Source organism: Phoca vitulina, unplaced genomic scaffold (assembly GCF_004348235.1).
Source record: "Phoca vitulina isolate PV1807 unplaced genomic scaffold, GSC_HSeal_1.0 scaffold3, whole genome shotgun sequence".
Classification (NCBI taxonomy): Eukaryota; Metazoa; Chordata; class Mammalia; order Carnivora; family Phocidae; genus Phoca; species Phoca vitulina.
In genome coordinates this window covers 81,279,184-81,305,929 of record NW_022589706.1, presented here as the reverse complement: position 1 = coordinate 81,305,929, position 26,746 = coordinate 81,279,184, and the positions used below count along the sequence as shown (strand labels likewise).

The following is a 26,746-nucleotide window of genomic DNA, read 5'->3' as shown; positions in this document are numbered from 1 at the left end:
AGATGCTAGCAAATGACTTAAAAAATGGAAATCATAAGAGGTGTGCATTTTAATCTATTCTTTTTAAAGTTTATTCCTAAAATTTCCAGAAGAGAGGGTTTTGTCAGGCACCTTCCATAACGAAGTGCTGGGCTATTGGGTTAACTTTGCAAATTAAATATCCACTGAAAAGGAAGAAAAGCGTGGAGCAAGTTCAGACACAGCACCTTGGCCACTCTACCTACGACTGTTTTGGCATCTTCTGCTTTTTTCTGCTTAGCAGAACTGTGTATTTTCCCTAGCTCTTCTAAGTTTGACCTCTGGTACTCCAAACCTTGACTTAGCAAAACTGACTGCTCTTTCATATTGTTGGCTTTATTCCTGTGGCCAAATATCCTTGCTCTAGGTTCGGCTCTGTTTCTGATCCAAACCTAGTAACTTGACTCTCATTTCTGATCATGAACTTGATCCTGAGACTGACCATTTGGACCCACCCTCCACCACCTCAATGTGTATTAATGAAGCACATATGCTCTGCATCATAGCCACTACCTGAACTCAAACAACTGCTTCATAACCCACGGTGACTTAAAGGAGCAAAATAAACATAACAATATCAACAGTATCTTTCTTTGGCAAAGAAAGATTAATTCCTGAAAGAAAATGTGCAGATCCAAGAAAAATACAAATGAAAATATTGTGAGAATTAGTTTACATATAAATGTCAGAAGAGGGCGCCTGGGTGGCTCAGTTGGTTAAGGAACTGCCTTCGGCTCAGGTCATGATCCCGGAGTCCTGGGATCGAGTCCCACATCGGGCTCCCGGCTCAGCAGGGAGCCTGCTTCTCCCTCTGACCCTATCCCCTCTCATGCTGTTTCTCTCTCTCTGTCAAATAAATAAATAAACAAAATCTTTAAAAAAAAAAAAAGTCAGAAGAGAAAAAATTAATCATAGAATACGTGTAATAATAAAGGCTGAGTGTACATGTTTTCCCCTATTTTAAACTAAGAACAAAGCTCTTCAGTAGTATTATGTAAATTTATGTAGTAGCAGTTAGTAGATGTCCTACCTGATTGAAGAGGGGGAAAAAAAAATCCCTCTCAATTAAAAATACTTCAGCCTCAATTGATCCTAATTAGGTAAATAGGATTTAAATTAAGCTAAAATCAAAGGCAAACTAGCTGAAAATTGATGTTTGGATAATTATCGAGAATCAACTTCATACAGGTAAATCCAATTTTATATTTATTTTGTTGCGTTTGAAAGCAGATAACTCATCTCTATCAGTTTTACTTTCTTTGTACCACTTGCTATTATTTAAATATATATTATTTATTTGTTTACTTGTTCATTTCTATCTTCCCCTGCTAGAATATTAACTCCGTGAGGGTTGGGACTTTATCTGTTTTGTTCATCACTCTATTTCCAGTGCCTACAATAGTAACTGCTATATACACAGTAGGCTTTCAGTAAGTTTCTTAAATGAATCAATTAGTGGATGTGCCACTTTGATTCAATTCTTACAAAATTAAAAACAAACACAGTTATCCAAGAAGACCAAGAAACCACGAACACCAACAGTATTTCATAATATGTATCAAATAACTGCTCTAATAACTGAAGTTGGTAATAAAGGGGAAGGTCAGGAGTAAGAGAATTTAGAAATCATTTGACTAGAAAAAAAAAAGTTGATGTTTTCTCCCCACCCAGCTCCGTGGATACTCTGAATACATATGACATTTAAAATACTAATCAACATCTAAACAATTCCCAAATCTCTTTTTCACATCCTTTAATTCCGAAGTTATTTTAGAAATGTTAAGAAAATGCCAATTAATTAATACCACCTAACTTATTATTATTAGTGAAGCACCGGCCTCCAAATAGATTTTCATTAGAAATCATTTCTCGGGGTGGGGTGGGAGAGATGGGGTGACTGGGTGATGGACACTGGGGAGGGTATGTGTTCTGGTAAGCGCTGTGAATTGTGCAAGACTGTTGAATCTCAGATCTGGACCTCTGAAACAAATAATGCAATATATGTTAAGAAAGAAAAAAAGAAGAAGAAGAATGTAGCAGGAGGGGAAGAATGAAGGGGGGGAAATCGGAGGGGGAGAAGAACCATGAGAGACAATGGACTCTGAAAAACAAACTGAGGGTTCTAGAGGGGAGGGGGTTGGGAGGATGGGTTAGCCTGGTGATGGGTATTGAGGAGGGCACGTTCTGCATGGAGCACTGGGTGTTATGCACAAACAATGAATCATGGAACACTATATCTAAAACTAATGATGTAATGTATGGGGATTAACATAACAATAAAAAAAATTTAAAAAAAAATAAAAAATAAAAAAATAACATAGGGGTGCATATAAAAAAAAAAAAAAAAAGAAATCATTTCTCGTTTGTCAGTAGAGATACCTGAAGTGTTGGTGATATATGAGAATGAAATCTGTATCTGATTCCTTTTTAGGAGAAAGGGTGAAACGCTTCAAAGCAAGAACAATGCAGCTCTTGAAAACCAATTGGAAAGCTGCAGAGAGCTACAGCTTCCCATGTTCGGGATAATATTATTTTTACCTTGTTCTTTTTTCCTCCACAGAGAGGAAAAAGAATACACACACACACTCATACTAAGGAAGAAAACTTTCCATTTATATTCTCCCACAACACTGACTAGCATAGCCAGCAACTGAATGTAATCTTATAAGGAACAGAGATGCACAGACACGATGATAAAATATTTCTGATTTAATAATACCTAACATAACGTAATTAGTATTTTAAGCGACTACTTAATTATAAAATATAGCTGGCAAGATTTTTTTAGTGTTTAATACTGGAACCTCTAATATTTGAAGGTAATCGCAAGAGCAATTTGAAATTAATAATCATAACAATTGCCAAAATTTTAGCAACTCAAAATTAAAAGTTATAATAATGACTAAGATTTACTGAGAGCTTACTACATGCCACACACTATACGTTCACACTTCACACAAATTGTCATTTCTTCTCACACTGATCGTATGAGATAGGTACTATGATCTCTCTTTTACAGATAAGAAAATGGAGATAGGTATTAATAACTCGCCCAGGAACATGATGATAGTAAGAAGTGGAATAGGGATGCAAACCTAGGCAATTTCGTAGACTGAAACTTCTAGTAATGTATCCATTCTTAATAAACCTTACCAAAAAATGATGGATACAGGGCAAGAGCACGATATCTGCCAAAGTGAAGTACAAGCCCTCTGCAAACACATGCTCCAGAGGTGGAAGGTCAGAGGCTTTTGCTTTTCTGATATGAGAAGGCTCCCTGTTGGTGGTAGCTGGTTCTTCGAGGACTGTGAGCTTTGAGAATGCCACCTTCAGTTCCAGGCTCTCAGATGAAGAGTCCAACTCTTCAGACGTTTCTTGTCTATGCACCTTGCTCTTTGTTTTTTCCTTAGCAAGGGAAGGCCCAACCCCAGCAGCCTTCTGTTGCTTCAGCTTCTGCCGACGGAGTTTGTCATCGTTATGCACCCTAACGGGCTCGCTAAGCTTTTTCTCTAACTGTATTATTTCCACAGGGATAGCTGGGTGCTGGCCAGAAGATTCTTTGAGAAAATTCTCAATAGCTAAAGGGATGGTGAGTTCGCATAGCCTGGTCCACTGACTAACCTGCAAAACAAAATAACAGAAGAAATGAAGGGAGTCTTTACTTTCAACATAGCTTGAAGAAAACTTTCTATTGGGAAGTAAGACTGGTTTTGACAATTGAAGCTGAGCCATCCCTGGATTAGGTGTTTATGCTATATCAAGGGACATATTACAGGGCTTTAAAAATGATAACACTAAACAACGGTTTAGCAATCCTATACCTGGAATACATGCCATCCTCCTGCATCCTCTTACTGAATAAATCCTTCCTTCCCAAAGCCTTCGAAGGACATGCATCCCTAAAAAAGTATGGCTTTCAAAGCACTGCTACTTGAGCTCCTATTCATGTGTAAAATTTCCTTTAAAAGTCCTCAATTAAAACAAAAGATAAAAAAAGGAGTCATAATCTAAAAATAATGTCCCCAAACCTCACAAAATAAATCTTGAATTCTTATTCTTCAATGCTGCACCTCAAGTATTGGCATACATGAAGGGCTACTTTATTTCATTGTTGACTAGAGATTTCTTAAGTAAGCAGGATTTAATTCATCTCCCACAGAAAGTTAAAATAAATGTTCAAGTGAATGTGTTATCACTTTATGGCTTTTAAGTAATGGAAGAGCCATCATACTTACTTCGGCACAGGCTTTCAAGCAAGTCTTCTTAAAACCCAAAAGTTCCAAAATTTCCTTCTTGGAAGGGTCAGCTTCGTACGATTTCTGGATTATGTGTCTCAGGACGACAGCAAGTCCTGCTCTACAGAAATTGTCTGGTTTTTCCACTACTGCAGGTAAACAGCAATTCTGGACTATTGGTGGAAGCTCTTGTCTTGAAATAATTTGTAGTTCAACATCCTGGAGCACTACATTTTTTAGTGAAATATCTGTACTTGCTCCAGTGAGGACTAAGCAAACTTTAAAGATTTTGCAGTCACAGTATGACAACAAAAACAAAGTTACAGATGTATGAAGAGGAAAGATGCATCCTTCTATTTGGTGAGAAAAGTCCAAGTATAGGTGTTCTTCTGTAAGACTTTTCTTAATGCCTTTCATTTTCTTCTTTCATTGGGTCACCTGCAGCATAAATTGAAGTGGTTACAGGCCTTAGAATACAGTAATTTAGAAGCTGAAATAAAAGATGAATATTTAAAAACTTTTTCTAGAAAGCAGCAAGGGTTTGTGATAGATACGATTCCATGAGAATATGTTCCTGAACTGAATAAACGGCTTCCAAAAGAAAGATTTCCACCCGGTGCAATTAATTAGTCTTAGGGGTTATTTTCACCGAGCTCCTTTAAAATAAGCATACCTCATGTGCTTAGCAATAGAACCCTCCCAATCAAGTACATTGGGGTCTCACTACAGGTAAGAACAGGAGATGAATAAAATGGGAAATAAATAACCAAGAATACTAGGACTTGTCTGGAGAAGCTTTGGCAATGTTTGTCCTCCCACACTACTTCTTTTTTGACTCTACAACACAATCATGGGGCCGGGGTGGGGGGGGGGGTGGATATATTCATTCCCTCGTGAGAAACAGACTCTCCTAAAGTGGATTTTGATATGATGAGCTATTGCATGCTGAATCACAACAGAAAAATATTTGAAGTTCCCCATAACTTAGATGTTGATAACCAAGATATCTCAAAGTTAACATGTCCAGAATCATTCACCCCCACACCCCAAACCTGCTCCTCATGTATCCTCCCCATCTCAGTTAACGGAGCCTCATCCTTCTAGCTGCTCAGGCCAAAAATCTTGAGTCATTCTTAATTACTCTTTTCTTTCACACCTCCATAACCAATCCATTAAAAACTTATTTTGGCTCTTCAATATATATCTAAAATATTTATTTCACACCATCTTCGTTGCTTCCACTGTGATCCAAGCTGCCACCACCTATCTCTGAATTACAGCAATTATCTTCTGCTTTCCATCCTACCTCCCACTCTAGTCTCTTCTCAACATAGTATCCAAAGTGATCCTGTCAAAAACGGAGTAAGAAGATCATGTCACTCCTCTACTCAAACAAATATCTTCCCATCCTATTCAGAGAAAAGGCAAAGCTCCTACAATGGCCTAAAGATCTCCTTGGTCTCATCACTCACTGCTCCAGCCAAAGTGGCTTGTTATTCCTTTACAATACTAGGTACATTCCCACCTCAGGGCTTTTGCAGTTGTTTCCAGTACCTGGAACACCCCCTCACCTATTTCAGGTATTTATTTAAATATCAACTTCTTGCTGAGATGATCCTTGGCTACTGTATTTAAATTGAAAACTCCACCTCTACCCACCCTGAAAACACTATTCTATGTTTTTCTTCACATTTCAAACTGTGGTAACACACAAATAATGTTCTATGAGAATAGAATTTTGTTTTATTTACTGCTATGCCTAAAACATGGCCTGATACATATATATACACACACATAATCAAGAATTATTTGTTGAATGAATGCATGAATACACATGCTGGTTATTTTAAAGATGCAGACATACACAATCTTGAGGTCAAATTACTGATGGGTGTTTTCAAGTCATGTCCCTTAATAATTTTGTCAACTATGATAACTGATTTCTACATTTCCTGGGTCTAAAATTCCCCATGTTCTAATCCATAAATCACAATTCCAAAATTAACACTAGATGGCACTCTTTAAAAGCATTCACCATGGAAACCTGTACTAGGAAGACCATACAGTAGAGGAAAAATTATTTTAAAAGCCTTTAAAAAGTATACCTGCAACTCTTTAAGTGTATTTGAAATATTAGTGTACTCTGAAATTAAGTGTCTTTGTCCTCAGCTTCTTTGTTAAAGATCTAATAATTCATTATAACAAAAGGATATAGTTAGTAAAGTACGAACCTCTTGATAATGCAAGTAATCACTACTGTTTTATATTTCTTTTATTAAAACATAACAGATCTGCACCATGGTTTGTTACTTCTTTAAAAGATTATCTAGAGGAAAATTATTTCATGTGATTTAAGAGCAACAACTTTTTAACCCATGGAAACCATTTTCTCCCTAGCTTATCTTTTTTTTTTTTTTTTAATTTTTTTGTACCTATAATTTACTTTAAAACAAAATATTAAAGGGTGCTTATTAAAGCTCACAGGCAGAAGAAACCACATTTTCTAGGAAATTAATAATTTCTTTGAAGAGTTTCCTCCTGTAAATCTATTGCTGATAATTTACTGATCTTCTTAACTCCCTCTGCTGATAGTGGGATATGATACAGAAGATCCCTAAGTGCTTCAAGAAGCAGATTTGAAAGAAAACGTGATAGATTTCCTCATCTGCCCAGCAGTCTAGGAAATAGTAATTACGAGACTAGTCCTGCTAACTCTTTAAAAAAAAAAAAACAAGGGGCGCCTGGGTGGCTCAGTTGGTTAAGCGACTGCCTTCGGCTCAGGTCATGATCCTGGAGTCCCTGGATCGAGTCCCGCATCGGGCTCCCTGCTCGGCAGGGAGTCTGCTTCTCCCTCTGACCCTCCCCCCTCTCATGTACTCGCTCTCTCTCATTCTCTCTCTCTCAAATAAAAATAAATAAAATCTTTAAAACAAACAAACAAACAAAACTGAAAACAATGTCATGCTATTTTACAGCTTGTGATTTAGGATACACAGAAATTAGAGTACATGTATATTTGCCACTTTCCAAGGCATATAAAAATAAGAACCTTGAGAATAGGCTTTTACATATTCTATAAACTTTTGTCACTGTGAGCACTTAATAAATGCTAAATGTCAACAAAATAGAATAGCAATAACCTGCCCATGGAGATATCTAAAAATTAATGAGATGCCGGAGAGAAAATGCAAAGTACTGTTGATTCTTAACATAATTTATTTTTCCAATATAGATGTTGGTGTTTTTTGTTTTTTTTTTTTCCTGGAAGATTAAAAATGTTACTTAATAATCTTGGAGTTAAAAAAAATGACTCTCCCTGGGCAATTTCTTCCCATTAAATACGAACGTAATTTCTAAAATAAATATTAAGTATTAGCAAACCTGTACAAATCTGATATATGTTTTTGGTTTGTACTATGTGTTTAATTTTTCAAGAGAGTAGAACATAGTTTTTGCTTTAAGTCTGCAGACATCATAGGCAAAAGAAAACCCTCTTCTCTTTTTTTTCTTCTCATTTCTACCTAGAGGTTCCTTACATCATTATTTTTATGTCATGTGCTTTACAAAGGTAGGTACTGGAGAAGCATCTTCTGGGTCTCCAGGGTTTCTGGGGCAGCTCCTGTTACCCCATATTACATTCCTGCCACGCACAGAAGCAGTGTCATCTGCTCAGCGGTGACAGGTGCCACACTGCCACTACTCCTGAGACAGACTGAGAAAGCAGCAGATAAAACCACAGACGTAGGAGCTGAACAGGGCTGATGGAATGTACATCTCTTCCCTGGACATGCCAGTTTGTTTGGAAGTGTTGCAGAGGGAATAGAGAGGTAAAAAGAAAATATTTAAACCTGGTTTCATTACTTGTGAATCTTCAAAGATATACATATTTTTTTAAGTAGGTTCCACACTGGGCTTGAACTCATGAGCCTGAGATCAAGATCTGAGTTGAGATCAAAAATTGGGTGCTTAACCAATTGAGCCACCCAGGTGCCCCTTCAAACACATTTTTAAACACAACTGAAGCAGTCATGGGTTTAACATTTTAGGCATTTACACCTTTTATTTTTGTATTCTCATTCTAATATATCTTGGTGTTGATAAATTGAAATATTTCACATATGAAAGGGTAAATGAGTTTCACAGGGTTTTTAAAATCTAAAACCATTTTACTACTTCACTTCATGCATATGGATATGTAAAGACAGACAAAGAAAAAACATAATAAATGTACTGAAAATAAGCATCCTTGGGGGCTCCTGGGTGGCGCAGTCGGTTAAGCAACTGACTTTTGGTTTCAGTTCAGGTCATGATCTGAGGGTTGTGAAATCCAGCTTTGTGTCTGCTCCGAGCTCAGTGAGGAATCTGCTTGAGTTTCTCTCCATCTCTCTCTGCCACTCTCCCACTCACATGCATGCACTCTCTCACTCATTCTAAAATAAATAAATCTTTAAAAAGGAAATAAAATAAGCATACTTGTTCAGAAGCTGAAAAAATTTTTGACAGTTTTGTGCTCAAAATTCAAGTCTGGATCTAGGGCAACTAAATCTTACATAATGGATAAATAGCTAAGTTATATATTACCTAACAGATAAAGACCAAAAAGTGCACCATGCAACAAAATATTGTTTATCAAATAAGAAATTATCACTGTGCCTGGAATTTCACAGGGGCTTAATAAATGTTAAATGACTGAACAAAAAATACAATTCTAATATCACATACACTTTATTGTCCACCAACTATGTGCAAAACACACACAACTTTTATACATTACTTCTAATGCTCACAATCCTTACAAGTACATTTTAATTCCATTACATGGATGAGAACTGTCCATCAATACAAAAGCATTAATTGAATCTATAAAGGAATCTTATCTGAAAACATTTAGGAATAGCTATTTTTCTAATATAAATAGCACTATTTTATAAACTTAAAATTTCAGAAAGTGAAGCATATTGCAATTTTATTGCAGCAACAATTTCACGAAAGTGAAACTCATCAGAAATTATTCTATGCAGTTGTGCTGTCTCAGTAATCCTTGATAGTTCTAAAAGCAATCATCTGACAATGAAGCTTTTTGGTAGTTCCTTCCTGATTCCCTTTATCGGATCCTCCACACACCTCTTAGCAATCCGTGGCTCAGTGCTTTGCCCTGTTCTCACACTCCTTTGATTACTGGTATTCAACCTTTTCATCATGCCACACAGTAAGACTTTTATAATGCAATTCATTATAGCAAATAAAAAGGATCACGAATAAAACTGAAACAAAAGGATCATGAAGAAATATCCTACTACACGGGATATCTGATATTTTTTATTCTGTGCTTTTCTTCCTTCCGTTCCTCCTCCCCCTCCCCTTTTTTTTAATGCTGGTTAGGGGGCACCTCGGTGGCTCAGTCGGTTAAGGGTCTGATTCTTGATTTTGGCTCAGGTCATGATCTCATGGGTCACGAGATCCATGAGATCGAGCCCTGCCTCGGGAATCCCCACTCAGTGGGGAGTCTGCGTGAGATTCTCTCTCCCTCTGCCCCTCCCCCGTACTCATGCTCCAGCACACTCTCTCTAAAATATATAAACAAACAAATAAATAAATAAAGCTGGCTAGTACTCATTAAATTGATTTCATGACCCATTAATGGGCCACAACTCACAATATAACAGTACTATTATAGGTGATCTACAATACCACAGGTTTAAATATCATCTATGACTCCTATTTTTATCTCAATCACATCATTTCCCTTGAACTTCACACCCCAAATGCTACTTGACATCCTCCCTTGGACATTTTTCTAAACCTGTTCTCCCTCCCTTAGTAGTCCCCTTATTGATAAAATGAAAACACCATGGTCAGGCCCTTAATTCTGAAGTCTCACTCAACTCATTTTTTCTCTCATAAAAAGCTACTATTTCTACCTTTGAAATATATGCTAAATCCAACTTCTTAGCACCTCTACTACTATCCACGTAACCTAAGTCATATAAACTCTAAGTTTATAGAGGCTAATACAAACATCTGTTAACAATTTTTCTCCATTCTCCAATAGTCAGGGTGATCCTTTAAACATATTTAAGTCAGTTCACACCCCCTGCTCACAACCATCCAATGGCTCCCCAAAACAGTTAAAATAAAATCCAAATTTCCTATTATAGCCTATGGCTACCATGACCCTAGCTATCCTTTTCTGACCTGATCCCCTACTTCTGCTCCCTCATGCTCACTCCTCTCCAGCTAGTTCTCCCTGCTGTTCTTGGAAGAAGCCAGGAACGCTCCCAGTTAAGAATTTTTTTTGTACTTGCTGTTCCTTATGCCTAGCTTACTCCTTCATTTCACTGAGATCTCTGTATAGTAACTCAGGAGCAGCCCTCCCTGACAACCTGAATTGAAAAAGCACTCCCATTACCTCCTAGGCTTTTATCCGTTTTTTTTTTTTTCTTTCTTATAGCACTTACTACCCAACCTTATATCTCCAATGCTTACGAGTACTCAAATTTTAGTTTAAGAAATAAATGAATGAATGTACATAAATGAGTATTAGTAATCATTGTAATGACAATACTATTGAGAACTTAAGTCTTGGTACATTAGCCTCATTCTTCTTGACACAATTCTTCCAGATGAATAAATCTATTTTAAGAGCCAACTACGTATAAATTGAAATGAAGAAACAAGGTGACCTCTGAGATTGGAATTGGAAAAAGTATGACTTGAATCCATCTAAACTTGTAAAGAAAGTATAGTTTTTTTATATACAGATACTGAGTCAGGAGAACTAGGAACCTAACTAGATTTTATATACTTACTTAGCAAGTAGAGTATTTATACACCAAGAAAAATAATGGATAAGAGCCTAGACTCTGGAGCTGACTGGGTTCAAATCCTGGTGCTGATATTTAATAGCAATATAGAACTTTTCTGTACCTTAGCTTCCTCATTTATAAAATGGGAACAGTAATATCAGATTTACCATAGTGTGCTGTGAGAACCTAACAATGCTTATCACATTAGTAAGCCTGTAAATAAATACTAGCTATTATTATTCATTTGTAATTTATCTCAAAATTCCTTATCTATTAACACTATTAAATGAATTTTGACTGGCAAGCCACAAATTATGCTTTATATTTCCAAACTTCTCAGGAAAGATAAGGGATTCATATCGAATTGAAAAGACCCCCCCCCCCCCTCCAGTACTGAAAAAAACTGGTTTGTTACTGACAGGAAGTCACAAAATGGCAGAATATGTGATACCCTAAGCAAATACCTGCTTATATTGTACAAAATAAATAGTTCAACAGTTTACAGGTATGAAATTACATTTTTCTGAAAGATTAAAATTTAAACTCATTTAAATTCCTTACCACATCCAATGTTCAATATTATGAATATTGGAACTTAGATTGTTTTATACATTTCACAAAATAACACAATTTGGTTGCAAATCTCACCCTATTTTCTTACTATCTATCTATACTTTATGTATATAAAAGCTTGCCCCTACAGAGTTAGATAGCAGCTAATTACCTTAGATATTAAAGGTTAAATAAGGAAAGAAAAAAAGCTGAGCTGCTTCAGTGCTCATTATTATAGTGTAATGTGGGGATGCATATAGTTAAGTCCTAAAAGACAAAGTTCAATAATTAAAATTAGCTGTTTTCTTATCTGGGCAAAAAGCGGGGAAAAACTGTTTAAGAGTGAAAAAGCTTACTGTAACTTTAGCCATAAGGGAAGTGTGTCATCTCTATGGTGAATCAGGAAATCATCTGCTGCCACAGAATCGTAATACTTGAAGCTAAACCTGACCTCATAATTAATAGGGATCACAGCATAAAATGCTAACATGTTAGAAGTGTCTGCAAGCCTGAAATAAAATTACTGAATCTCCATAGCAAACAATATCTAGGCTTGTTATGATCTAAATGGTTTAAATCCTTGTATTCTAAGTACTAATCCTAACAGAATTCAGTGGGCTACTTTGAATATTTGAAGATAAAAACAACTTATATTAAGGAATTGTATATACTACAGGTGTTTTAGTTGACTGGCCTACAGAATTTTTAAGTTTCAAGGTCTGCTTAATTGTTGCTATTAGAAAGGCTAATTGGATACTCAGTATTCTTATTTCAAATCACAGGTGATACCAAAGCTACAAAGTAAACACAGGTTGGTGGTGTTTTTAAACTTGATGGACCCAATATTACAGAAGTTCAAGTTTGAGCTTCGCTTAAAGCAGGCAAACATATAGAAGTGTAAAAAAATAGTAATAGAAAAGCTGATAAAAACAATTCTCAAATCTCACTGATCTCATTACAGACTTGTTTTTAAAGTTAGACCTCATAAAATAATGTCTTCAGGTATAACTCAAACATAATTTCACGTAGTGAGTATGCATGCCCTAAGGCAATCCCCTTAGTAGTGTATACTCCCCACCAGAGTTAAGTAAAAAAAAACTCACATAGCTTAAAGTTTGATTTATTAAATGTAACAGCAAATCAGTTGTATTTATAACAAAGAATTTATTTTCACAATATTTAAATGACCATGTTTACAATTGCCACATCACTAATTCTTGCCAGCTTTTTCATTTTCTCTAATACTTTTTCTATAGATAAACTTAGAAAAAGTAGTATCTATTAAATCAATAATTTAGCACAAGATATATTATCAAATGCTGGCATTTCCTGATATTCAAGAATTTATGACAAGAAATGGGATCTTGGGCTTAAGAATAAAGGGGGAAAAACGAGCCACCTAATCCCAAACCAGGTAGAGTTGGGATGGGAAGTACGGGCGTTAGTAAATGCTTCTGAAGCCAAAGCAATGTTCATGCAAGTTAAACTCAAACTTTCTATGCAGAAGTTTAAAACCGAACTGAAACACTGCTTTGATAGTGTAACAGAAACGAATGGCCCCAAACAAAGCAAGTCCTTTGTAGCAACTGTTAAGCAGTATTCACATACAACTGCTTTCTCCAACCAGGAAGGCATGGAATGAAAAACTAAGTGCCAAAGAGAAAAAAAGTTAAAGGTGCCAAAAGGTCTTAAAAACTACACTTAGCAGCAAACGGCAAACGACCCCACAGACTCCTGCAAAAAGAAGCTGCTCCATTCCCCCATCAGCAGAGGAAGCCACGAGGATTGGCCCTGGGAAACCTGAGAAGGGGCCCGGAGCCCTCGACCAGCTCTCTAAAAAGCTGTGACTGTCTAAAAGACTGAGCGGCTGGAGAAAGATCGGGCCACTAATTCCACTCCCTTGCCCTTCCCGTCCCCGTCCTCCCCATCCTGCAGGGTCAGCCCTGTCGCCTCCGGATGCCAAGAGTACTCAGGGGGGTCAGGGGGACTGCGGAGCCGGCGGCCTGAGCGCCCTCTTTACCTGGTCGCAGAGGCGCGGCCAGGCAGGGAGGGTGCGTGAGCGTGTCAGCGACACGAGCCGCCTGCGCCTACCCACCCCGCGCGAGCCAGGTTTCCGAGGCAGCTTCTGCGAGTCTTCGCCCACGGACCACTGGCTGCCAGAAAGGCCGGGAGAGAAACAACAGGCAGAGTGTCTTGGAAACAGCCGCGTCGTCCGTCATTCATAATCCGGCGGACCGGAAACCGACGGTTACGTCACTTCCTACCGTCGCACGGCCAAAAAGTTCCCCTCTTCACGCTGCTGCAGGAACCTTTGTTTCCCTTTACTGGGAGCAGGCTAGTTCCGGGAGCGGTTCGGAAGGGGCCTCCGGGAACGGACGGAGCAGCGGGGCGGAGCGGTGAGTTGTGACGAGATACCCGGCTCCCAGCCGCCTCTGGGAGGCTCGAGACCTCCGCGAGGGGCGAGGTGGGAGAGTGGTTGCGTGGGGTCTTAGTTTCCTCGCTCCTTATGGGGAAACCTCGTAATTTGCGGGCGGTCGCGTGCCCCAGGCTGACCGCTCTCTCCCTTCAGCGAGGGTTGTTTCCTCCTAGGGTGTTTCGGGCTGGGACTTGTCGGCTGAAGCACGGCCCCGGGGACTAGGTCCCTGGAACCCTGTCTCGGACCTTTCTCGGAAGGTTTTGGCGACTTCTCTGTGCAGCTCCCTCTTTCCGCCTCTTATCTTCTCTCGGGCTCCCTCCTCAAAGACCTTACCCCGTGCTAGGCCTTCGGTGTCATGTTTTGATCAAAGGATTGGCATTCCTTTTCTGAGCGTCTGCTGTCCCTTTTCAGCTTCTCTGTCACTTGGTTGATTTGGAATCGTGGAATCGTGGTCTTTCCGCTTCCCCTGCGTTTCCAGACGTGTCCCTAAGATTTCAATGTAACCCAGGGCCAAGAATCCAGTAGAGGATTGAAATGGGCAGCATCTTGAAAAGGATTTTTATTGGAAGGGGTTGCAAGAGCTTCCAAAGACATAGAGGGCAAAGCTTTCTAGAGCCGTTATGAGATGGCAACCCTAATATTGCACTCGGTGTGAATAGGTTCAGTTTCTTTTATCTTGTGCACATGCAGATAGATGATCAACTTTGGACTTTTTTTTAAGATTGGCATGTAGGGTGAGAAATGGGATCTAGGGCAAAGCATTATGAATATCCAATTTAGGTTGGAGAGATCACGGATGCCCCAGAAAGTGATATTTAAACAAAACCTAGTTCATTCATTCAATATTTTTGAGACCCTAATTTTTAAACACTAGATCTATAACTAAATAAAATAAGCCCTTGCCCTCATAGAGTTACAGTCTAGTGGGATTAATGAATTTAAGCCAGGTAAAGGATTGGGAAGAGAGTATTGCAGATAGGAACATAGTACAAGTCTCTAGTATTGGAATTATATTGCTTTTCCTGTTGCTTTTTGATGTTTGAGGGGTTGGGGGGGCAGGAGGTGCAGGGAAGGTGGGTTTGAGTTTCTTTCATATTGCTCTTTGCAAAGGGACTTTGTAAATAGTTAGAATTGTGTAGAAGGAGGGAAAAGACCATTATACTTTACTTTGAACCCTAATCACCAGCGAAGTGATAGTCAAAAAGATAAATATAGACCCCCCCACACACACACTTAAAGTACTCAGAGTTTTATAGGGAATATAACACTTAAAAAAAAAAAAAAAAAGTATGGTTCAAAGTAGAAAGTCCTAGTACCACAAGAAAGCACTATATGAGATATCGTAGGAGGGAGAGATTATTAGTATTTGGGGTGGGAAAGGACACACCATTGGTGAATAGAATCCTCATGAGAAATAATATTTGAACAGGAATTTGGACATCTAAAAATGGGTAAAAAGCTTCCCAGAGAGAAAAATAAGTAGAGGTGTCAAGGCCAGCTGATGGCTCTGCTGTAAGGAAAATCTGTATATGAAGTTTTTGTGCCAGTTAAGGAGTCTTTTTAAATGGTAGGTGAAGAAATTGGGCTTTATTTTGAAGACAGTAGGAAGTTTTAATTTTTGAGCAAGAAAATGAAAAAGAAAGAAAAATGTGTTTGGGGAACATTAATATGACAACAGTGTTGAAGTCAAGGAGAATAACTAGATTATTGCTATAATACAAAATTTATAAAGACATGAATTTGAGTAGTAGCAGTGGAAATGAAAAATGGAACAAATGTGAGAAATGTTACAGAGTCCGAATCCATAGGGAAGGCCTGCTGATTGTTTGATAATAAGGAATAAGAGAGGCCTCAGTGAGGGAAGGATGTAGGCCTTAGGCTGGAATAGCGGAGAGTGGGTCATTCATTGAAAAAAGTGCAGGACAAGGAACTTTTGGGGGAAGGATTTCATAATCTCAGTTTTAGCCTTAACTGAATTTGAGATACCATTAGGGCAACCAGGTGGACATATCTACTAAGCAATTGGAAATGTGGGATTTGAGCTTAAGTGAGATTGGAGTGGTGATAAACACGAAAGCATCTGCTTAGAGGTGATAGTTAAAAACGTGATACATAGACAGTAACCAAGGAAGAATTGGATGCAGAACTAAAGAAGATAGACAAGGACAGATACTTGGGCAATACCAAGAGTGACAGAGCTGAGAGGATGAACCAGAGTGACAGTAGTCAGAGATAGAAGAAGAAAACCAGAAAAGCTAAGTGTAATAGAAATCAAGGAGGAGAAAGTTTTTGAAAGTGGAAATGAATAATATGTGTTCACTTGGCCAGCATTTTATGAATACCTGCTACCTGCCAGGCACTCTGCTAGGCACACAGTTAACAGCAGTAGTAAGATCAATCCAGTGCTGGTTGTCATGGAATTTACATTCTAGTGAGAAAGACAGACACTGTTTACATAATTAGCAGTATAGTAGCTATTACAAATAAGTGCAGGATGTTTGGGGACCATGTAACAGTAAGATTTCTTATTTTGTTGGGGGAATGTGAGAAAATACTCACATATGAAGGATGAATAAGATGGGCATGGGACACTTTCTACTAAAGTGCTGACGTGAGAAAGAATTTGATAAGTTGAAAGACTTGAACTAAATTATGTGGCTACAATAGAGAGTGGGAATAGCCTGAGATATTAGGTAACATTTAATGAGTGTACTCTGTGCCAGGTATTCTTGCAACTACTTTACATGTATTACCAGATCTTATGGGGGGCATTAGAAACTTTGTTAGGGATCTTGTTCTTTAACCTTTGGACAGAGGGAAGTGAAAAGACCATTTAACCAAGTGAGTGATATAGAAAGACGTGGAGGGGGACAGGAGTGGTTGTGGGGAGACTGATTAAGCTATTATGGTGGGCCAGATAATGGATGATGGTAGCTTGGTCTAGGGTGGTGGTAGTAAGGATTGAAAAAGGTAGATGAATTTGAGATATACTTATGTGGTTTGGTGATTGAATGGGACAGCGGTGGTGGGTGAGGAATTAGGAGGACTTAAAGCTGATACTCACGTTCTGGCTGGAGCAATGAGGTGAGTATCATTTGAGAAAGGGAATGCTCAAGATCTGGTTGGGAGACAAAAGAAGAGGTTTTGAGTGGTCTTTTAGGCACATGTTGAATAGGGGACACCAGCGAGATAGCCAAGTCAAGCTGGCTGTTGGATCTTGGAAGAGATGGGTGGGCTGGAGAGATAAATGTATAATCAGCGGCAAAAGGGTGTAGATCAAATAGTCTAGGACCGTAATTCTCAAACTTTAGAGTGGATCAGAATCAGCTAGAAGGTTTAATACAGATTTCTGGGCCCACTCACAGTTTTTTCTTCAGTTGATCTGTGATCTGTGCTGCTGATCCAGACGTCACATTTTGAGAAGGTGTAGAGTGAGGCAAGAAGAGACCCAGAACCTAACCTTGAGGAACTCATTTATGTTGAAGTGGAATAGGAACCTACAAAAAGACTAAGAAAGAAGTAGGAGGAAAAAACAATGTTTATTTTATTTACCTAAAGCTAGGAATACTTTGGTGAGAACATGGAATGATGGGACAAAGGCCAAATTGCAGGAAATGCAGCATAAATAGAAGAATTAAGAAAGGGAGCATAGAATGAAGATGACTTTCTGAGGAAGTTTTGCTATGAAATGAAGAAGGCAGGATACAAGAGCCTTGAATATATCCAAGTGTTAATGAAAAGATGCTGGTAGGAAGAAAGAGGCTGTGGGAGTGGGCAGTGGAGAAGACATAGTAAATAATCCATAGCTCAAGATCCAGATTGAGAAGGAAAAGATAGGATCCAGGTACAGGTAGCATTACATGGGGAGCCATCTTTTCATTTATCAAGTGGGAAAAAGGGAAGGATGGGTGCAGGTAAGTTTGTGGATGTAGTCGCAAGAAGTTGATTTGGTGATTCTCTGACAGCTTGTTTTCTCTGTGAAGTCAGGAAAGACATCTACTGAGATAGGATAGCAGTTTCAAGGAAAATGGACAAAGTGTAACTGGTCTTGGCAGAAAGTAGGGAAGTGAGTTGACAAGAGAAGCATGATAGGATTGCTAAATTGTGTGGAGTGCCTAGATGAGATTGGTGACTCTGAAGATACAGTGTGTGTATTCCTCTCAGCTGCACTTAGAGTTTGGGTGCAGGCAGGGAGAAGGTAAATAGCAGGATGGAGGGCTACAAAGTAGATGAAACTATAGGACTGTAGGACAAGGGTGCTTAGAAAAGAGAGTCTTTGAAAGGCTGGACCATGGAATATAAGCTGGAAAGGAAGTAAAATGACAGGCTGCAAATAAATCAAGAATGAGTGAGATGGAGAAAAGAGATCATTGTTTAGTAGTGGAAATTTCTGTGTTATATGCATTTGCCATAGATGATTCCTACTATGAGCTAAGAATTCACCACATTCCTAGGTCACTGACATTTTTTAAAGTAGTAATTACTAATTTTCTGACATCCTTTTTTTTTAAAGCAATACCTAGATTTTAAATTAAACCTACATTTAAAGCATTGTTTCTTTCATGTATCTGTATCTGTGTGTACACACACACACACACACACACACACACTTAGGACTTTGTTTTCTATAATCCTCAGTAAGAATGATAAGGCTTTTTTCCAGTCTGTTTTGATCATGGATTTTGGAATATACAGGGAAGGATTGTATAAAAGTAACATAATTTGGTATAACTCCAGGAAAATATTTTTGGAAATTATAAAGGAAATAAATTGATAAATTAGTTGCTGAGCTCTTTAAGGATGTCAATAGATGAAGAATAAATTTTACTATGTGTGCATTTGCCAGTAAGAAAGAAGAATAGAAGCCAGAGAAGGCAATAGAAAAGGGGTGAAGAAAAGTAAGATAGAAAACTAAAATATAAAGGATAAAACACATAACTATGAGTGTTTTATATTAGGCCCATCTACTGTTTTCTCTTTGATGAGGGGAAAAAAGTTGGAGCAAGGAGGTGCCGACAAGGAGAAAGCAGAGGGAACAATGAATTGGAGGCTTCTGTAAATTCAAAGTGCAGGTGGAATGGAAGGAAAGAAATGGGGCAAAAACCAACCAAACAGAAAACCCAAAAGGATGGTTGACCTAGTACCCTGAAGAGGTTTCTGGGTCAAAACAGTGGAAGAGATAGAATGATGGGAGATCATAGTCAAAAAGTAGAGTAGTTGTGGCTAGTTTCAAGCTTCAGTGGCTGAAGTTGAAGTCCCTTGGGGTTGAAGATTTAAGTAAGAGTGCAGGAAGCTGGAGATCATCAATATAGATGCAATTTTAGCATTGCTGAAGATGAAGGTGGAGAGGAGGAAGAAGATGAGCATGGTTCCATACTTTATCAACCTTGAAGGTGCAGGTGTGGATTTCAAGAGAAGATGCTGATGAATGGTGGTCGTGGAGTGTTTTTCCAAAAGCAGCAATATGGAATAAGATCTCTGTAGACCTTGTTGCTCTTTGAATAGGAAGTCAAAGGAACACCATGTGGGAGATGGTGGTAAAAAGGTGATGTCATGGGGGAAATAGTAAAGAGATACAAGGAGAGCTTAAGAAAAAATGTAGAAAACATAGGGGAATATATTGGTAATGAGTGGGGGCTACAAGACAATGGGCAGCTAGCAATGAAGTTAATGTGGAGAGAGAGAAGGGCTGAGCTGAAAGTACTGGAGGGCTTTTCAAGGGAAAGGTAGTTTGTACCTTAAAGCAGCCTTGATGTATACATAATAGGGAAAGGGAAACTAGAAGTTACTAGGTAGACTAAAGCAGTGGCCTCCAAATTTGTCTCATTCCATGAGTGTAAAATTGAGCACACTTCCATATATGTTAGTTGTCAATTATATTCATACACTACTATCATTCTATATATTAATAGCTTATTTTTTAATAAAAATTAAAAAGAAATTCTTATATTTTTTCCCAGTATTGCAATATGAAGGCCACTGGGCTAGAGGGAAAGTAATTTAGGGCATGGGTACAAAGCCTGTTCAGCTTTACAACTGCAGGATCGTATAAGAACTGACTCCAAGGTTCCAGTTGGAATGTTGGTATTGATAACATGACCTCTATGGTCTTATCATCTAGGTGCTGACTCTTATCCCCTAATCTGTAATGTACACCTTTTATTGGTGATTATGGACTTACATAACAATAAATACTTTGCTTCTGGTTTTCAGCATAGACATTTCAAGTAATGGTTTTTCTAGTATATTAAAAGGATTCTTTTCAGTATTAATCCTTCGGTCAGTCTCATAAAAGAAATGGTTTTGAATAAGTAAATACTATGTTTGTTAGCTATAAAAAGTTACATCAATGAAATGATTGGGCTGTATTCCCCTTGAGCACTCAGGAGGAATGGCAGGTTTATTCTTTTCATTGTGGACATTTCAATGAGGAACTGTTTTCTCTATCATCTATATAGATGATGTATGGAATAATACCATCTTAAGAAGTGACAGAGGTTGCTTCTCAGTTTTCATTAAATTACTAATACAGCTGTTTGAGGTAGGTTATTTTCCTATTAGTATTGGCTTTTGGATTCATGAATGATGCACATATTTTAGTAGAGCGCAGAATTTGACAATAATTCCGAGGCTATCCGATAAATATCTAATACTTTCTTGAAAACTTAAAAAAAAAAAAAAAGCCTAAGGGTGTGTGTGTGTTTCCTGTCAAAGTTGGAGAGGGATTGGGGAGAAGTAGATGGGTAAGGAACAAAGAAATTTCATTTCAGTCTGAACTTTCATATGCCAAGATTCAACCTACAGCAAGTTTTAATGGTTTTATAAACCCCTGAAAATGAGAGATTACTGTGGAATTGCTGACAGATCCTTAACTCTAACAGTGCAAGTGTGTTGCATTATTACAATATTAACCTCAAGGATAGAAGACAACTTCAAGCCCTACAATATTGATCAAAGGATTGAACACAAAGTATACACTTTTATTTTAATAATTCCTTGCCTGGAGAAGTATTTGAAAAAGTGACACAAGAAATAGAACCACATGATAGCATTGATATTAGCTGAAAACAAAACTTTTTAATGTTTGGAATTTCATAAGCCTTTGATGTACGTCTTCATATATTTTAAGCTCCTAATGACACAGAGCATTATCATAGGCCCTATGGGAGAGATTTTATATTATGTATGTATGTGTATATATTTTTTTATAGTAGCTATGGCACCATTCCTCAGAGACCTTGCTTTTTAAAAATAAGTTAATGCATGAGATACCACAATCTAAATGTGATCCAATAAGATTATCATTAGTATGTTTTCTGAGGCATTAAAGGTTGGAGCTGAGGACTAAGGAGATAAAAAGAAAATATAATCGAGGTAGAAGCTGCAGCACCAAAAGCTGCAGCACCTTTATAGCTCATCGCTTGATGCTTCCTCTAAACCATTGCCCTCCTGTGACACCTCACCCCCCAAAATCTTTTTTTTTTTTGGCAGTGGAAATAAGGTTTGAGAGAAGAAATTTTGGATATATTATATATATAAGATATATAGTAAACCTGACCTAAACACATCAAATTCTTGTATATTGAACTGTAAGTGTATATTTTAAAACAGAGTTAGGAAGGGCCTCTGTGGCAGGGAGGAACTTAGCAGGATTTAAAATTTAGCCGTGGATATGGATACATACAAAACTGATAACGTTCTTGCTTCAGGGGAAAAGAATTTGGTAGGGATAACAAAGAAATTTACTTTTTTCTTTGATAACCTTTTACACATTTCAGATTTTGTATCATGGGCACAGTATTACCTATTATAAATAAAAGAACAAAATAGATAAACTTTAACATAGATAACTGTTCATTGTCTCTAAATTAACCCCCCCCCCCCTTCTTTTTTCTTCAGGTGTTTGCAATGGCTGCTACTGTGAACTTGGAACTTGATCCCATTTTTTTGAAAGCACTAGGCTTCTTACATTCAAAGAGTAAGGATTCTGCAGAAAAGCTAAAGGCACTACTTGATGAATCTTTGGCTCGGGGCATTGATTCAAGTTACCGTCCATCTCAGAAGGTACCTATGTGAATAAAAAGCTTTGGGGGAAGTTTTGTAAGGCCTGTAGTAGAACAGTGTTAATACTTAGATCATCTCAAAGCAATCTCCCTGCCATAATAATCTTTCCTTAAGGCATGAAGAAATTATATTCTTTAGTGTTCTTTTCTTCCTTCATGCTTTCAGAGAACTGTTACATTACATAGAAAAGTTAGCTGGGTGGGAGGGATATTCTGTTCTACTACTTTATGTGTAGAGAAACCCACTTATTTATGATTTAATTTCTAATTCTTTATGATCAAAACATTTTTTAAGTTCCTGGATGAAACCATAATTTGTAATTATTCTCTAATGTTTTATGGGCCAAAAATCATGAAGTAAAAGGACAGGGATTTTGCAGTGAAGTGGATTGAATATGGGAAGGATAATTTAAGGGAAAAAAGAGGTGTGAATGAACTATGAGAACTGTGTGGCTCCAACTTTGATAATAACAAAGCAGCCAAACAACTTTATGTGAAAAGAATATACATTTTGGAACCAAACCTGTAAATCCCAGCTTGCCTCTTGTTAGTTGTATGGTAATAGATATTATATCCTGAACATTTATTGTGTTTAGGGTACTTTTCTCCATGGTGTATGTGTATAATTAATTTTAATTGTGATAATGATACTTTGAGATAGGTATTGTTTATTTTCATTTAAAAATAAGGAAACTGATTACAATATCATTGTATATTGTGCCTGGGTGGCTCAGTCGATTAAGCGTTTGACTTCGGTTCAGGTCGTGATCTCAGGGTCCTGGGATTGAGCCCCACACGGGGCTCTCCGGGCTCAGCTGGGAGTCCGCTTGTCCCTCTGTCCCTCCCTCTGCTTGTGCTTTCTCTCTCAATAAATAAATAAAATCTTTAAAAAATAATAAAAAAATAAGGAAATTGGGGTGTATAGTAACTTCATTTCAGCCAGCCTCTATTTCTTTAGTAGTAAAATGGGGATAATAAAAATTACCTTGCAAAATTGTGAAAATTAACCAAAGATAAAGTATGTAAGTCACCTAGTGTAGTATCTAGCTGGTACATAATAGGCTTTTCATGAATGGCAGCTCTTATTATATTCTGTAATACCTGATACATTCTTTCAAATCTTTCTGAAACTCTAGAGCCCTGAAACTCCAAGTCACCCAGGTCTTTAGACCTAGGTACCAAACTGAGGGAAGACAGAACTACATCACTCACTCAGTCTAATCCACAATCTCAAACTAAAGACAGGCCCAAATCCCAGACTCAGTAGCCAAGTCCCAGACCCAGTGCTTAAGTAAACTGGTATTTTGCCCCCAGTCTTCTTTCAACACAAACTCTCATATTCTCAAGTCTTTTTACTGTGTTTTGAATAGTAGGGCCAGTGTGTCCTTGTTTCTTCTACCATCCTCATTCTGGTAGGTTCAGTGAGTTCAAACTGACCAAATTATACAACTCTACAGAATATACTAGTAAGTTTATTCTGCTCTGAATATGGATACTATCCCAGTAGGAAAAACCTATTATTACTAAAGAAGCAGTACTGTATTTTGAGATTCTAAAACAGAAGGAAGTTCATCTATTAAAATACATGAAGAATTTGTTTTGATTAAAAAGCCTCCTGCCCTTAGATTTCTAACTGGAGTTACTTCTGTTGATCAACCTAGAGAATATACTCTGTTAGGTATTTAAAAAGTATGGATTCACTTAATTGTAGCCTTTAGCTGTCCATTTCCATCTCTAGAGTAAGAATCACCTGGAGGCAGTGGTATGCTTATATCTTTTTTTTTTTCTAAGATTTTATTTATTTATTTGACAGAGAGAGCGAGAGAGCACAAGCAGGGGGAACAGGAGAGGGAGAGGGAGAAGCAGGCTCCCTGCCAAGCAGGGAGCCTGATGTGGGGCTCAATCCCGGTTTCCTGAGATCATGACCTAAGCTGAAGGCAGACACTTAACCATCTGAGCCACCCAGATGCCCCGGCAGTGGTATGCTTATAAACATTAACAACTGGCTCTCCAAATGTAGTATCAACATAAAAATTAGTTGATATTTCATTTACATCACTGAGTAAGTCAAATGTGAAATAATGAATTCAGAGGTGCCTGGGTGGCTCAGTTGGTTAAGCATTGATCAAGATTAGCTCTTGATCTCAGCTCAGGTCTTGATTTCAGGGTCGTGAGTTCAAGCCTTGTCTTGGGCTCCATGCTGGACATGGAGTCTGCTTATAGAAAAGAAGAAGAAATAATGAATTTAGAACTTAACTCATCCTTCAATGACTTGTAACTCTTTTGCTGAATTAGATAATAGTTTTCAAATGCTGCAAGATTATGTTTTTTGGTATTTTTTATGTTAGAGACACAATACACTTCTAAGTTTAATCTGCATTACCAACACTTCTTCCATCACTTTCCCAAGGCTACACAAGTGGTCACCAAACTTTCTGTAAAGTATCAAATAGTAAATGTTTTAGGTTTTGTGGGCCACATGGTCTCTGTCACAATGATCTAATTCTGCCATGGTAGCATGAAAGCACTGCAGGTTATACATAAATGAGTGAGTATAGCTGTGTTCTAATGTAACTTTATTTATAAAAAACAGGCAATAAGGCCAAATTTGGCCTCTAGGCCTCAGTTTTCCAACACCTGGTCTAGACAGTCGGCACAATAAATCAAGTGTAGCTACCAATAAGTCTAAAGCCCCGTTCTTTATCCCTTCCCCATTTCTTCCTCCTTAGAGGTTACCACTGTTCTGAAGCTAATGTATATCATTCCTGTTTGTATTTTTAACATTTATGTATTACCACAAAAAAGTAGACTGCACTCAGACGTTCTGGTTTATTTAGAATGGGAGGAAATGCCCTCCTTTTTTGTAGGGTGATTCCAAGGAGTTATCATATATGTAAACTTTTTATACTATTAGCAGTGGATAGCAAGTATAAATATCAGCAAAATGGTAATATAAGACAAGGAGGAAAAGACAACCCGGAGACTGAAAATATTTGCAAATCAATTATCTGATAAAGGACTTGTATCCAGAACCTACGAATAACTTTTTAGACTCAGTAATAAAACGAACAACTCTGTTTTTTAAAAAGGGCAAAAAATTTTAAGGAACACTTTACCAAAGAAGATATATGTATAGGAGATAAGCACTTGAAAAACTGTTCAACATCATTAGACATTAGGAAAATGGAAATTGAATCCATAGTGATATACCACTATATACCTATTACAATGTCTAAAATTAAAAAAATTAGCCAAACCAATGTTGATGAGGATGCTCAGGAGCTGGGATTCTCATATACTTCTGGTGGAAATGTAAAATGGTATACTGCTTTGGAAAATGGTTTGGTAGTTTCATACACCTATCATATGATCCAGCTGTTTTACTCCTAGACATTAATTCTAGAGAAATGAAAGTAAATGTCCACACAAAGATTTGTGCATGAATGGTCATAATAGCTTTATTTGTAATAGCCCCAAACTATAAACAAATATCCACCAATAGATAAATGAATAAACAAATGGTATATCCATTTGATAGAATATTATTCAGCAATATAAGGAATGAACTGTTGATATATTCAACAACCTGAGTCAATCTCAAAATAAATAGGCTGAGTGAAAGAAGACAGAAAAAAAGAGTATATACCATATGATTTTGTTCCTATAAATTTCTAGGAAATGTAAACCAATTTATAGTTCCAGAAAGCAGGTCAGTGGTTGCCTGATGATGGTGGGGGTCATAGTTTCTCTAGGGTATATACCTCTAAGAGTAATTATAGTGGGCCACAGGGAAACTTTGGGGGATGATGGATATGTTCTTTATTGATTGTAGTGATGGTTTCATGTGAAAATTACTGATTTTACACTTTATACAGTTTGTATATCAATTATTTCTCAATAAATCTTTTTAAAGAAATGGATGTTACATTGGTCCAAACATTTCTTAATTTTCAACTAAAAATTGTTTATATTTATGATCTACTTTTTACAATTTGTTAGAACATTTAACTACAAGTATCTTTTTATTCCATCTTTTAGGATGTGGAGCCACCCAAAATTTCAAGCACAAAAACTATTTCTGTTAAGCAAGAGCCCAAAACATCATCCAATCTTCCTTCTGGCAATAGTAATGGCAAAGCCCTCACAACTGAAAAAGTAAAGAAGGAAGCTGAAAAGAGACCAGCTGATAAAGTAAGAATTAATTTAATCTGCCTTTAAAAAGAGTAAATCAGTTATGCTTATAGGCAGGAACAATGTTTCTTTTTGTGCTCACTTCTTTTACATAATAGTAGGTAAAGTACATAATAATTACTAGTAAACATATTTTGATAATTATAGATGTTGATTTTTTGAAAAGTGAGTAAAATTTAGAAACATTATTTAACCATTTACTGAAGTCATTATCAATACATATTTAAACCCTAGGGGATGTACTATTTTAAGTATAAACTTTTTTTTTTTTTTTTTTAAGATTTTATTTATTTATTTGACAGAGAGAGAGATAGCTAGAGCAGGAACACAAGCAGGGGGAGTGGGAGAGGGAGAGACAGGCTTCCCGCCGAGCAGGGAGCCTGATGCGGGACTCGATCCCAGGACCCCGGGATCATGACCTGAGCCGAAGGCAGACGCTTAACGACTGAGCCACCCAGGCGCCCC

General features: G+C 37.5%; 2 protein-coding genes across 6 annotated transcripts in view; one reads left to right on the top strand and one right to left on the bottom strand.

Annotated features, from left to right (window-relative positions):
* GSTCD (glutathione S-transferase C-terminal domain containing) overlaps window positions 1–13,848 on the bottom strand; it is a 130,589-nt gene extending 116,741 nt beyond the window's left edge. For 2 of the 3 annotated variants that reach the window (XM_032400942.1, XM_032400944.1), the window contains exons 1-3: window positions 13,632–13,848; window positions 4,254–4,691; window positions 3,172–3,639 (exon numbers count right to left, since the gene is read on the bottom strand). In XM_032400942.1, coding sequence (XP_032256833.1) covers window positions 3,172–3,639; window positions 4,254–4,670 — 885 coding nt within the window. In that variant the 5' untranslated portion in view covers window positions 4,671–4,691; window positions 13,632–13,848. The remainder of the gene's footprint in view (window positions 1–3,171; window positions 3,640–4,253; window positions 4,692–13,631) is intronic. The other variant, XM_032400943.1, reaches the window with a different exon arrangement.
* An 82-nt stretch (window positions 13,849–13,930) lies between these two features.
* Window positions 13,931–26,746, top strand: part of INTS12 (integrator complex subunit 12) — a 49,494-nt gene continuing 36,678 nt past the window's right edge. For all 3 annotated transcript variants that reach the window (XM_032400940.1, XM_032400941.1, XM_032400939.1), the window contains exons 1-3: window positions 13,931–14,007; window positions 21,927–22,091; window positions 26,129–26,281. In XM_032400940.1, coding sequence (XP_032256831.1) covers window positions 21,936–22,091; window positions 26,129–26,281 — 309 coding nt within the window. In that variant the 5' untranslated portion in view covers window positions 13,931–14,007; window positions 21,927–21,935. The remainder of the gene's footprint in view (window positions 14,008–21,926; window positions 22,092–26,128; window positions 26,282–26,746) is intronic.